This window comes from Crotalus tigris, unplaced genomic scaffold, assembly GCF_016545835.1.
Source record: "Crotalus tigris isolate CLP2741 ecotype Arizona unplaced genomic scaffold, ASM1654583v1 scf7180000023746.1698619, whole genome shotgun sequence".
Lineage (NCBI taxonomy): Eukaryota > Metazoa > Chordata > Lepidosauria > Squamata > Viperidae > Crotalus > Crotalus tigris.
In genome coordinates this window covers 1,065,697-1,080,145 of record NW_024100155.1, presented here as the reverse complement: position 1 = coordinate 1,080,145, position 14,449 = coordinate 1,065,697, and the positions used below count along the sequence as shown (strand labels likewise).

General features: G+C 47.1%; 1 protein-coding gene across 1 annotated transcript; it reads right to left on the bottom strand.

Moving 5' to 3' along the window:
* Positions 1-638: 638 nt before the first annotated feature.
* URM1 (ubiquitin related modifier 1) lies at positions 639-13,546 on the bottom strand. Its single transcript, XM_039321584.1, has 5 exons — positions 13,456-13,546; positions 9,605-9,675; positions 3,439-3,520; positions 1,992-2,040; positions 639-1,527 (listed from the first exon to the last, which is right to left on the bottom strand). Exons 1-5 carry the CDS (start codon positions 13,488-13,490, stop codon positions 1,459-1,461), a joined length of 306 nt encoding a protein of 101 aa, XP_039177518.1. The 5' UTR covers positions 13,491-13,546; the 3' UTR covers positions 639-1,458.
* Between the last annotated feature and the right edge of the window lie 903 nt (positions 13,547-14,449).

Sequence of the window (14,449 nt, the reverse complement as noted above, 5' to 3'; positions counted from 1 at the left end):
GGACCTCCTCCCAACAGGTCTTGGACGAAAAAACAAGAGCAAAGAATCACCCCAAGAGGTGCACCATCCCATCTAAGACTATAATTAGCAGTTTTGAGAAAGATGGCTTGCAGAAAATAAGGTTTGCGGCCTCTGAGCCATTTGTATTTGTTTCTCCTTTCTGCCTCTGGTCGGCTCGCTTTCGGGCTGTCTCTATCGTGGATGTATCTTGATTTTTTTTTTTAATAAAAAAAAATCTAATAAAATCGGAACTTAACCACGCACGCAGAGAGAGAAGTACCATTCTGTATCTCACATTTGCAAAATGCGTTGAGTTTTCAGTCCTCCCGGGATAACTGCTGCCTTGTGCAAGAATGTTCAGTTCCGTAGCAGCCTTTTGAGAAATGAAAGCAGGTTGGAGGGATGTTTTCGGTCGTATAAACGAACGCCCTGAACATTCGATGGCCTTTCTCCAAATTGGTGCCCTTCAGACGTACTAGACCTCAACCCTTCTGTTTGGGAAATTCAGAAGATTTTAATGGCTAGGCTCTTCTTCAAAGAGACAATCCACGCAGGTCCGCCATTTTGCTTCTAGGCAGACCTAGCCACACTTGAGGAAACCATTAAGACACAAAAATGATCTGCAGAGAACACACAAGCAGGGGTAGCCTTTTTATTCGTTGCTACAGCAGCTGGCAACAGAGTGGGACCCTTAGCATCCCCGATGAAAGGACACACAAACCACGGTTAGCAGGTGACATATTAGCAAAGAGAAGTTCTGCACCATATTTATTTAAAATACACGTACAAAGAAGGCAAGCCGGGGAATCAGAGTTAAAAGCTGGCAGGGACCTCGGAGGTCTTCTAGTCCAGCCCCCCTGCACAGGCAGGAGACCCTGGACCGTTCCAGACTTTTGCGCATCCTTTGCACGGGCATAAACACCGCGTCCTAAATGTAAAGCAAGCCTTTGCAGGTTGGCTGCACAGAGAGAGGACTTTTCAGTTCAGCTACCGAAATGCTGGTCGGGGGGGGAGGGGGGGCTCTGCAGATCAAATGGAGGCAAGCAAAGGCAGGCTGTGGGTCCTAAGGCCTGGAAGGCTGGATCCGAGGCAGAGAAGCCCCCCCACCCCCTGGGATTGTCTCTTCTGGCTGCTAACCTGATAACAAACAGGCACTGCAAATCGCAACAGGGCTCAGCTGCAACCCTCTTGGTTCCCTCGTCAACAAACGGCTGGGGGGTGGGGTGGGGTTCTCCTGACCCACAAACGAAGAGAAAGTGCTCCAGAATCACACTTTTCCAATCCCCAGCTTGGGATCCAACCCTGCAGAAGGAAGGCAGGTCCGAACGCTCCCCAAATCTGAAGACGTTGGCTCAACCCGGAGAAAAGAGGGAATCTCTGTCCCCTCAAAGGCTGTTTAGTTTTGCGGTTGCCGTTTTAGGACACACACACACACACACCTACGCGCACCCCGGCGGCCTAGCCACCGTGTAAGGTGGAGATGAAAACCACGTGATCCCGGTCTTGCAGTTGGTAGTCCAAGTTGCCCTGAAGGAAGGAAGGAAGGAAGCAAAGGAGGGTTAACATAGGAGAGGAGCAGAGAGAGCTGGAAGGCGGAGTTAAATATGTCAGCAGTTTGGCATCCTTGCGCAGCCACAAGGGATCCATGTCCAGCCGCCACGGAATTCCGTATTTACTTATTTGCAAAATTTACTGGCTGCCCATCTTACCCAGTTAACTCTTTCTGTTGACTCTTATCTAGTGCTGACCGATAAGTTGACCAGGTTCTTGTGTATCAGCTTAAACAATACATCTTTCTGAACTACTACTTAACCTATGGTCCTGATCCCTGACAGGGATGCTCTGGAAAGTCCCTTTTGCTCCTCCACAATCCAGGGGAAATGCCCCAAAGTGGCCAAGAGGGCTGGGCACCCCAGTGGGCATCCAATAAGACAGGGAAGGGCCACCCCAGAAAATAAAGACACCCTCCGAATATCCGAAACGGGACATACCATCAGCTCCCAATCTGCATCATTAATAAGCACCAGAATTCCTGGGCGCCTACAGGAAAAGAGAGAAGCTGTTAAGAGACCAGATTTGGGGTCCAGGAACATGCAAGCTGTAGGACTTTTGCGGGGAGCGCCCTCAAACCCGTTTCTTCCCTCAACGGTTTCGTCGCCAATTTATTTCCGCTTTCGAAAAACTTCTCCCACAGTTCAGCCGAGATCTATTTTTCCATAAGTGTACTAAATTCATGTTTTAGAACTCCCTTCTTTGGGACCTATCGCCCTTCCTGGTTTGAATCGCCTTCAACGGTTAAACTACAAATTTACTCCAGCCCGCTTAGCTTCGTACAGGCTGTGCTAACCACTTCCAACCCGTTTGCAACAACTCCAGTTCACATCCATAAGGACTAAAGTTTCTTCTTTTCCCCTCCCCCCCCCCGAAGGTTTTGGATTCTCCCACCTAAAGGTTTTGGGGATGGTCTCATTTTGAAGGTCCGTGGTGGCTACCGCCCGAAGGCTGGGCGGCAGACAGCCTGGAGGCCAAGCAACTCCGCTTAGCATCAGGATAGGCTGCGACTAATAGAGAGATACTCTCCCTAAAATGCTCCAAGGCAGAAACGTCATCAGCGGCTTGATACAATCCTGATCATGCTTGTAATTTAAATCTGCCTTGCGGACTGAGTGCGGGGGGGGGGGGAAGCCAACGTGGTGAAAGGCAGGCAGGCAGGCAGCCCCAGAGCCTCCGGGAAGGGTCTGCCAGCAGCATCGTGGGTTGAGAGGAATCTCCTCTCTATCTTCGGCTTCCTAGCAATTGTTTTCCCCAGGGATTGGGGGGGGGGGAGGGAAACACCTGGCGCTCCGTTCCCCACCCTCCCACACCGAATGGAGGGGACGAATGCTAAGCACGACATCCTGGCTTCATTGCGGAAAGGAAATTTAGGGAGAGAGGGAGGGAAAAGAGGAGGATTTCCACAAAGGCTGTGTAAGGCAACCCTTAAAGGATGCTAATTGTAGGAGGCAGACGGCGCCGGCCTCTGGCGTGAAGACACCACCGAAGCCATCAGCTACGGGAGCGACGCTGTCCCGCGGACAGGGGCAGTGTGGCGCGGAGGATTAGGAAGAGGAGCCCAGCCCAGGGACATAGAATGGTTTTCCTTCTCTGCTTAGAACTGAACGCGGAGGGTTAAGCTCCTAAAATCGGAGAGCAGTTGGCTAGGAACAGCCGAGCGTATGGTAAAGAAGCTACAGAATCGATCCAGCCCGATCCTACAGCAGGCACTGGCCGGGTTTTTAGCTTTGAAAAGGCGAGTCAACAGCCCTGATTTAGCAGCGCTTCCTCGCCACTTTGGCCTCGCAAGAGGATTTCCTAGAAAGACAGGGCCTCTTGGCCGCAGTTTGCAGAAAGCTGTGCGTCTCCGTGCTCGGGTGTGTGTGGGGGGGGGGGGATACTCACACGGAGTCTCCTTGCACAAATAATTCGGGCCTCTCCTTCAGCAGGTTCTCTTTAATCCACGTCAGCAAATGCCGGAGGTTCCCTAAAACAAAACAAAACAAATAATTAAAAAGACCTCACTGGGAGCCTATTATAAGCTCCAAATTTGGCTTTTCTCCAGGTTCTTTTATTTTCTGTTTAGGAAAAGCCCCTCACCCCCACCCCAGATCCCTGCAGAGAGAAGTGTGGGGCGATTACAACCCCTCCTCGTTTTTTTTAGTTATCAATTTGACTGATAACGGGCAAAAACAATTTTCTTTGCGGGGGACGATAACATCAGCTGGTTTCTTCCTGGGGAGATGAGAAACAGCTGGGAGGGGTGGTGGTGGTGCAGAGGAAATTAATTGGTTAAAAGGATCTTTAAAAAGAAGACAGGCTGGTAATACTTCATGTGGGTCCCCCCCCCACCCTCCCCTACTGTTTCTGTTCTTTGTCTTCCACAGAGCTTGGTTCTTAAAAGTCACTCGGCCGGGACTCTGGGTGTCTCTTAAGGACACTGCATCAATCCCCTCTCCTTCTTTACACAAGGGTTTCAGACTGCGTAAATTTGGTGTTCATACTAACGCCGTAAAATAACAATACATTTAGCCCCCGGCTCGTCTTATTCAGCCCACTCCATCTCAAATTATCTTGAAATCCTGCCACCAAACCCAAGCCTGTAATATTGGTCCTCTTATCGCAGGATGGAATAAAAGGACGGTGATTAAGGTCAACCTTCATTAGCCAAAGATCTTCTTGGTTATTCACTTTGGGTTCCCCCCCACCCCACAATCACCAACAAAGGTGCTCGTTCTTGGAACGTGGTTTAGCCTGTCCAGAGATTGAGGCAGTCTATTCATTTTGTGAACAAATAAAATACCTTTTTCCCCACCCCCTCCAGAGTAAAAAAATAAATAAAAATAGTTCCGCATCACTTCCATGCACTGATTTAATTTCTAGGGGGGGGGGGTGCCTTGATGGGTTCACGAGGCAAGCTTTAAGGAAGGGCCTCCCTTAATATGAGGGTCCGGTCTTACAGAGATGAGCTAAAGATTGGGAGAAGAGGGGCTTTCCCTCCCCCCCACACACACTTGGAATACTGCATCCAGTTTTGGTCACCACAATGTAAAAAAGATGTTGAGACTCTGGAAAGAGTGCAGAGAAGAGCAACAAAGATGATCAGGGGATTGGAGGCTAAAACATACAAGGAAGGGTTGCTGGAATTGGGGATGTCCAATTTAATGAAGAGAAGGACCAGGGGGGACAGGATAGCACCCTTCCAGTATCTCAGGGGCTGCCCCAAAGAAGAGGGAGTCAAGCTATTCTCCAAAGCGCCTGAAGGCAGGACAAGAAGCAACGGATGGAAACTCATCAAGAAGAGAAGCAACCTAGAACTAAGGAGAAACTTCCTGACAGTGAGGAACAATTAGCCAGTGGAACAACCTGCCTCCAGAAGCGGTGAATGCTCCAACACTGGACGTTTTTAAGAAGAGACTGGACAGCCATTTGCCTGAAATGGTATAAGATTTCCTGCCTGAGCAGGGAGTTGGATTAGATGACCTCCAAGGTCCCTTCCAACTTATTATTATTATTATTGTTGTTGTTGTTACAATTGAGAAGTCAAACCTAGACCGGTTTGTGGAGTGGAAAGGAAGCTGTGGCCAGCCAAAGAATCAAGGCTTTCAATCAATCAATCAATCAATCAATCAGAATAGAGCTGGAAGGGACCTTGGAGGTCATCTAGTCCAGCCTCCTGCTCAAGCAGGAGACCCTGGACCATTCCAGACAAATGGCTGTCCAATCTCTTCTTAAAAACGTCTAGTGATGAAGCACCCACAGCGTCTGAAGGCAAGCTCTCCCGCTTTGTTAATTGTCCTCACTGTTAGGAAGTTTCTCCTTAATTCCAGGTTCGTTAAATTTACCCGGTTTGTTTGCTCTGCTGCCTTTCTGAGCTGTTCGCAGGACCTTAGGACCCTCAGCCTGGCAGGTAGCTCCAGAACAACATCCGAAGTAGGACAAGGAGATCCACTCTTTGCTCCCCTTGGGTTGGGGAATTTAGCAAGATCTCACCTGCCGGCCGAAATGGCAGAGGGTCACCCCCAGTTTCTGTGCCTGGTATCCCAGGAACGGGATTTTCCTGGATCACCCCGTCCCTCACCTCGCCCACAAGGCCCTGGGCACAAGGCTGAGGCCAGGAAGAAGATGTACGCCAAGCCATCAGGGCGTCAACGGTTCCATCAGTTCTTGAATGGGCGGCTCAGACGCTGGACTGGGAGGTGGGGTGGGCGGTGGGGGACCCAGAGCTTTCCCCTGGGCCTTTCAGCCCCCCCCCCTTCCCAGGGAAAAGGAGATCATTTATCACAGCGACCACAGCCAAGCTTCAATTTGCTGAGGTCACTACCTCCGGCCAATTGTCATCCCGTCATCATGACAAAGGCCAGCTCCCTGAACGTAGTGGCACCTCCTTGGATTGATAGATGACTTATTCTTCACGTTTTAAAAAATAATGAGAGGAGGAGGAGGAGGAGGAGGATGAGGACCCACTTGGTCTGGGAGAAGCCAAATGTGGCGTGGCTGAATTAAGAGGAGGGCGGAAGGGCGGGTTCTGGGAAGGTCACAAGCTGGGACGAGGTAGCCTTGAGACGTTTCTTTTGTATTCCTCTGCCACCACCCTCTGCTCCAAAAACCTTAAGATACGTGATGCAGGGCTGGGGGAGGCCACGGGCAGCGGGAGGAACACTCCATAAGAGTTGCTCGATAAGTGAGTTGGTCGGCATATCAATTTAACAAGTAAAATTAAAAAAAAAAATCTGATTGGTTTCAACTCTGCATCAGGGCCCCACTAGGCCTTCTTAGTTGGGGGGAAATCTCTCCTTAAATAAAATAACATCCAAGAGAGCCAAAAGAGAAAGAGGGAGGAGGAGGAGGAGGAGGAGGAGGAGGAGGAGGAGGAGGAGGAGGAGGAGGAGGAGGAAGACAACTATGGGGTCCTTGGTGCTTTCTGAGATTGGTTGTTTTCTTGCAGATGTTTCATTACCCAAACTAAGGGACATCATCAGTGCTTAGAAGGGAGTTGGGTTTGCAGGGAGGAGGAGGAGGATTGGGTGCAATGTCTGCAAGAAAACCAGCAAGCTCAGAGAGCACCAAGGATCCCACAGTCCTCCTCCTCCCCTTTTGCTTCTCCTCCTCTTCTCCATCTTACTTCCTTCTAACACTGATGTCGTTACCTAGTTGGGTAATGAAACGTCTGTAAGAAAACCAGCAAGCTCAGAGAGCACCAAAGCCCCCACAGTCCTCCTCTTTCTTCTCCCCTTTTGCTTCTCCTCCTCCTAGCCCCCCTCCCCCTCCCCCTGCTCCTCTTCTCCACCTTACTTCCTTCTAACACTGATGTTGTTACCTAGTTTGGTAATGAAACGTCTGCAAGAAAACAAGCTCAGAGAGCACTAAGGACCCCCACAGCCGTCCTCCTCCTCCTCCTCTTCACAAATCCCATTCCTTTCTGGCACTGATGATGTTCCCTAGTTGGGTCACGAAACGTCTGCCAGAAAACCACCCAGCTCGGAGAACACGGAAGAAAAGGCTGAAATCAAGCCGATTTAATAGAGGTTGATCAAATTTTTGAGTCATTTCGTTCAAGGAATCTGAGTGGGTTCAGCGAGTGAAAAAAAAAAAAACAACTCTCAATGTATCTGCGTACATGAATCAAAGGGGGGGGGATCCCTTTTTCCCTGGCCTTTAAAGAGACCTCTTTTCCTCCCCCACGGAGGCATTAAGGCAGTAACACCTCTCCTGCCTTGAAATAAGATTTAGCTTGATTACTCTAAGAAAGCAGTCGATTGGTTCAAAACCCAGTGTAGTATAGTACCCAATGTACTGCAGATTAAAAGTCTCTCTTGATATTTCACATCTATCGAGTGGAGCATTAAAAAAAGGGGGGGGGATTTGTGTGTTTAGGAGAAGCCCCTCTAAAAAGCAATTCTCGTCCCAGCTTTCACAAGGGGTCGAATTTAAACCATCCCAGAAGTTTCTCTCTCTTTTTTCTCTCTCTCTTGCTCTTTCTTTCTCTTTTGCTCTCTTTCTTTCTCTCTCTCTCTCTTGCTCTTTCTCTGTTTCGCTGTTTCGCTCTCTTTCTCTCTTTTTTGCTCTTTCTCTCTCTCTTGCTCTTTCTCTCTCTTTCGATCTCTCTTTCGCTCTCTCTCTTTTGCTCTCTTTCTCTCTCTCTCTCCCTCCCCCTGCCCTGACCTTTAAGACAAGACAAACCAAGGGCCCTTTAAGGCAAACAGCTCCATTCTCAAACTATTTCTCTCCCCCCCCCACCAAAAAGAAAAAAAGAAAAACCGGGACAATGTCAACCAGCTTTCTCAACAGTCATCTGAAAGAGGAGAGAAAGGCAAGGGACAGGACTGGGGAAGGAGGGAGGGCAAGGGCAGGGGGAAGAGGGAGGGGGGGAGGGAAGATTTACAAATGAAAAGAGTCAAGAATGGAGCAGTTTGTGGGATAAAGTTGGAGGGATAAAGCGCCAGGGCCTTTACAGATGTGTGTGGGGTGGGGGCGGCCCATTGTTTAATTAAGCAGAAAGTAGCTCTTTTCAAAAGCAATTTTGCACAGGAGCACCCCCCACCCACCCTGGCTTCTGCAAACACAGAGGCGGGGAAGGAGGGCTGTGGAGGAGAAAGGAACAGCTGGCAGGGTGAACTATGCAAAGCAAAGGCTGTGCAGTTTAAAGGTCTCCGGACCCACCTCCCTTCCTCTCCATGCACTGTCACCTTTTCAGTGGGTTGGGGGCCCCCCTGCAAAGGGAAGCAGATTGGGGAGGGGGTCAAGGAAGGGGTGGGGGGGATTTTAATGGTTGGTTCCTTCTTTCTGACCGGGCTGTGAATCTGTTCCTTGATCCCTAATAGGAACTTTATGAGATTTTTTTGTTTGTTTCTCCACTCCCCTCCTCTTTCTTGGGCTGCTCCGCTCCCTTCTCTATGTGGGACACCCCCACCCTGAGCTGCCTCTTTCATTCGTCATCCCTAGCTGCTGGGCTCCGCTGGCAGACCCAGCTCCTGTGCAGGAAAAGGCCTGGATAAAAACCAGGATCACAAACATGGTCTCTTTCTCCGCCAGCTCCACGCTCGACTGCCGCAAACTGTGGTTTGCAACTCTTGCAGGATAGCAGGCCAGAAAAATCCCCTTGCATGTTAACGGAAGAGGAAGAAGGGGTGTAGGTGTCCAGGTTTTGCTCAGCCTGGGAAACCTGGACGATGCTGAATTCCTGGACCAAAAAAAAAATAGTTTGAAAATAAAAATCGGTTTCATTTTTTGTCCGCATTCAAGCTAGCACAGGGGGAAAAGAGTGAAAACTATTCTCTAAGCATGATGAGAAACAACCAGAAGATCTCTGAAGTTTCCTCTGTGGGGAAAAAAAAAAACCGTTTTCCCAGCAACTTCAAAATCATCTTGATCAAAATCAACAAAGATGATTAGGGGACTGGAGGCTAAAACATATAAGGAACGGTTGCAGGAATTGGGTCTGTCTAGTTTAATGAAGAGAAGGACCAGGGGGGACATGATAGCACCCTTCCAGTATCTCAGGGGCCGCCCCAAAGAAGAGGGAGTCAAGCTATTCTCCAAAGCGCCTGAAGGCAGGACAAGAAGCAACGGATGGAAACTTATCAAGGAGAGAAGCAACCTAGAACTAAGGAGAAACTTCCTGACAATGAGAACAATTAATCAGTGGAACAACCTGCCCCCAGAAGCGGTGAATGCTCCAACACTGGAAGTCTTTAAGAAGAGACTGGACAGCCATTTGCCTGAAATGGTATAGAGTTTCCTGCCTGAGCAGGGGGTTGGATTAGATGACCTCCAAGGTTCCTTCCAACTTTACTACTATTACTATCTTTGGGCATCACAGTATTTCAGGAACCCATTGGGCACCTTAGAATCTGAGTATTTTTAATCATTTGTTTTACTTTGTGAAGGATTGTTATTACGGGCATGCTTCCCGTAGGATGGGGCTCTCTCTGAAGGTGCTTTGGTGGACTTTTAAAGACGGCTTTCACGCTGCCTTGGCGTACGTTTGTGCGTTAAGACTCCAGAAAGAGGCTGTTATTTAAATAAACAAACATCCGCAAGGACTTGTTATCGGTCAATCCATACTCACAAGGTTCAGATTGGTGGGGCAAATTCACCTGGTGTTTCCTTACCCCATCGAACAGGAGTTCTGCTCCACCTCTGAAATTCAAAGGGGGGGGGAAAGAGAAAAACATAATTGTATAAGGCTGGTTTGGGAAAGGAGTTAAGATTTTAAAGCTAAATACAGGAGGAAAAAAACAACCAATAGCATTATATAGAGTCTGTGCTCCTGGAAAGCTGAAAGGAGAATTCACCGATGCCCAGAATCTTTTGCTCCTTTCCTTGACCCTTCTTAATGGCTCAGACTCAAAACCACGGCTGAGCCCGCGTTTTTAAAAGCCCATTTTCTCTGTTCTGTGTTTAAATAGTTTGCTTGGGAATCTCAGAAAGCCTTGAGCCTGGCTCAGCCGTGGATTTAGGGCTAAGTTGTCAAAAGTATCACACTTCACACAGACAATGATAATGGGCCGTGTTTGAAGGTAGCGTCAGTCTTATTTAAAATGTATTCCTTTAGCTAAGATTAACAGAAAGCAGACATAGGATAGGATAGATAGGATAGGGTAGAGTAGAGTAGAGTAGAGTGGAATGGAGTAGAGTAGAGTAGAGTAGAGTAGAGTAGAGTAGAGTAGAGTAGAGTAGAGTAGAGTAGAATAGAGGATATAGAATAGACTAGAATAGAATAGGGAATAGAATAAATAGAATAGAATTAAGGAATAGAATAGAATAGAAATTAGAATGGAATGGAATAGAATATAATAGAATAGAATTAAGGAATAGAATAGAATAGTTGGAAGGGACCTTGGAGGTCTTCTAGTCCAACCCCCTGCTTAAGCAGGAAACCCTATACCACATCACCCAAACCACAAAAGAGCCATTATAGAATACATTTCATTTCTTTTTCACTTTCCTGCTTGAGTAGGGGGTTGGACTAGAAGACCTCCAAGGTCCCTTCCAATTCCATCATTCTGTTCTTCTTCACACGCAACCTTTTAGCTGCAATGTTTGCAAAGAGACCCAGCTGAGTAATATGAAAATTTTGTAAAAGTGGAATATTCTCAATATCTTAAAAGTCCAGGGATGTGAAGGGAGAGTTTTGGCTGTACTTTCCTGAGAACACAAACACTTCCTTTGTAAGGCTATGATTTTCTGGGCAGTTGCTCTCCTCAGAAGAAAGCCGTTGGTCTTGTCCAATTTTTTTTTCTCCCTCCCTCCCCCTAATTGTTATCTGAAAATTGAAAATAGCAATTATTAAATGTCTAAGACAGACCTAGAGATTCGTGCCAAGTGCGAGCTTCGGCAGAGGCCTCTTTTCTGCTTGCTTGCCGTGAAAACAAGCTCACACTTTGTGTGTTCCCACAGACAGTGGGATGGCAGATAAGGTCCTTTCTGTAACATGCTAGCTGGGAGAAACTCAGCTGCGAAACTCACACATAGAGAAGCCATTTAGGCTTTTCCAGGAAAGGAAGAGAGCGGGCGAGAATGACTACACACAGGCCATTCTGGAGAGTAAGAAGGGTATCAGTGTCTCTATGGGGAAGACGCAGGTGGATTTATCTCAAAAGGATTCCCTCTTCTCCATCTTCCCTATCGTCTTCCCTATGAGACTGATGGCCTAAGACATCTAAAGTTCATAAACCTGGGCTTAACAGGAGATGGACACAGAACTGGTCAATTTCAACTCACACTAGACATAGCTTGACCCACAGACAGAGATGATGGGATGTGGATTTGAACAGTCCCCAGAGGACCGCTTTTACAAAGGGGGGATCTGATTAACCGTATTTTACGACAGTAGATCAAATTAACTCTGAGAATGATAAACGCTTATCCAGAGAAAAAAAAAATATTCCGCATTTATAAATGCGAAAAGTACTTTAAATATATATTCCAAACACGCCTCTTAATACAGTAATAGTTTAAGTTCTGCACTCTTTCAGCCCATATTTAAAATGAATCCTGTACAGTATAAGCAACTGGGTGATTTAAAAAGAGTATTAATAAGAGCAATAATATCAAAGGAAGTTGCAAATCGCTAATCTTGATATATACTGGCCTGTTTCTTAAGAGATAATCCTTTATTCTGTCAAAGTCAACAGAGGATCTAAAGGTCTAAATCTTTGAAAGCTATGCTTTCTTCATTAAATGCCTATAGTATTTCTCATCACTGTACACATAACTGTTTAAATAAATAAAATACATGCTGAATTTTTGTGCTTTTTGAGGACAGCTATACATTACTGTTATGCTGAGAAAGCACTGCATCTCACAAAAACCCTTGGTCACAAAATGTTCCATTCAATTCATTTGCAGTTTAACATAGTACCTCTTTCTCTATTTAATATGAAGGAATTCCCCCACCCTGCCCCAGTCTTCATAATGGAAAGACTCACCACTAAATACTAGAAACAATTTCTTAAGCCTAGTTTTTTTTTTTTAAAGTATAGCTATATCTCACAGAAAGGAACTTTCAGTGTGAGTCCACTATATATTACTGGTGACACTATGGTGTCGGAATTACTATTATTATAACTATGAACACTTTTGAATGTTAAAGCCATACATAAAGGAACCAGTTTGGAGAATAATGAGAAAACATCACACTCTGAACGTTCATATTTCTTCTTTATAGCCACTTCAAACGTCCTGCTACTCATTTAAAGAATCCTGAATTCTGGAGGTATGGACCAACCCTCAAGGCCAAAACTAAATAAATACATATGATGGTCCATGTTTCTTAACAGTTTATCAGATTCCACTGTAGCCAAAAATCCTTATCTTATCAAACCCTCCAGTAAAGACGTCAGAAAAATCTGACATTTCCAACCCAAAGACATGAAAAATACACGCCACTTGGATCTGTTAACCTTGCCCTTGCTTTACAAAAATGACATTTTATACATTATTTTATACAAAGCCTCTTTCCAGGGTCTCGGTAGATCCAAATTTAAATCTGAATCAAAATCTACACATTAACCTCTCTCGGTCATTCTACTTGAGGGTCAATTTCCACACACCCTGTGCCTTTAAAGTTTTATGTAAAGTTCACTTCCCACTCCGTCCTCCCTTAATGCCAAGGATGAAAACTGTAAAATGGCTTGCAAGGGGAGGGCAGTGGGTGCTTTTATTTTTGTTTTGCCTGGGTGGGATCCTCAGGCAGAATAACCTTCATATTGCAGGACCCCTCCCCATTCTCCCATGTCTTATTTGCCCCCCCCCCACCCAGAAATAAAGGCACAAGAAAAAAAAGTCAACCCACCATCACTACCTGCTTGGGCTGGACCCCCCACCCACCCACAAACAGGCCCCCTTCTTGATATTCTCCAGGGCTTGAAGGGCGGACCCTCTAAAGATGCTTTAAATAAGGGGGGGGGCAGGAACCCACAGGAATATATTATTTTATGTATTAACTATATTTCTATGCCACCCATCTCCCCTACAAGGTGACTATAATTATTATTACTGTGGTTGTGACCGTCGTTGTTGTTATAACCTTATGGTTTTGAGGGTCCAACCCCCAATGAAAACGTTGGCCAGGCTTGCCAAAGCTTGTTGAGCTCTGGCCTAGCCTGGCTGGGGAGGATGGGAATGATAGTCCAAGGCAGCCGAGAGAGCTAGCCTTGAAGAAGCCCCATGGGGGAGAGATTAATGGGGGGGGTTATTTGATGGGTCCCCCCCAACCACTCCCCCCCCCTTTCCTAGATAATAGGAACCAACCTCACCCCCGCCCCATTCCCAAGCCCCTCCCTCGCCCTCCAAGCCCCCCCCCGCCGCCCAAGCCCCCTCCTATCCTCAGTCCCACGAGGGACCCCCCCAAATGCTCCATTCCCCAGCCCCCCCAGTTGTTTTCTCCTCCCCCCCCAAGTCCGGGGCTTCCCTCACCCGAACTCCAGCTGCACAGACAAGGGCGCCGCCATTTTGCCTCAGGGAGCCGCGCTGCGCGCGCCGGAAGCGCCACTCCGCATCCGGGTTAGGCGCGCGGTTGCCCGGCAGCGCGGGCGGAGGGAGAGAAAAACCATAGAGAGTCTGTCTCTATGGTCGGCTCTTCTCCGCCGTCCCCTTCTTTCCCTTGGAGAAGTGCTGGATTACAGTTCCCATAGTGCTGGACAGGCTGGGGGTGTGTGTGGATGATGGGGGCTGTAATCCAGCACATTTGGAAGGGAAAGGGTGCTTTTTTTTTTTCCATTTGCAAGTGTTGAATGGGGAAAAAAAAGCATAACAACCCTGATGGTGTTAAACTGGGATGTGCAAGACGCGTTTGTTTGATAAATAAATCTTATGAAACAATGAAAAATGAGTAAACGGTGAAAAATACAGGACACACCTTGATATAACACCGTGGATGGTCTTGGATTCAACTGATCTGGTTTAGTTTCTGTATGGCCAGGGCTTGGGACTCGTTCTCACTAAAAACCCAAGAAAGAGAGAAGGAGAGAGAGAAGAAGGAGGGTAGGGAAGGGAAGGAAAAGAAAGGAAAGGAAAGGAAAAAAGAAAGGAAGGGGAAAGGAAAGGAAAAAGGAGAAGAAGGAAGGAGTTGGGAATGAGAGAAAGGAAAGGGAAGGAAGGAAGGAAGCAGAAAGGAAAAAAGACGAAAAGAAGGAAGGAGAAAGGAAAAAGGAGACAAAAAGAAGGAAAGAGTTGGGAACGAGAGGAAGGAAACGAAGGAAGGAAGGGGAAAGGAAAGGAAAAAGACGGAAAGAAGGAAGGAGTTGGGAATGAGAGGAAGGAAATGAAGGAAGGAAGGAAAGTGGAAAGGAAGAAAGAAAAAAAGGAATTGGGAATGAGAGAGGAAGGAAGGAAGGAAAGGAAAGGAAAAAGAAGAAAGGAGTTGGGAATGAGAGGAAGGAAAGGAAAGGAAGGAAGTGATAATAGAGAA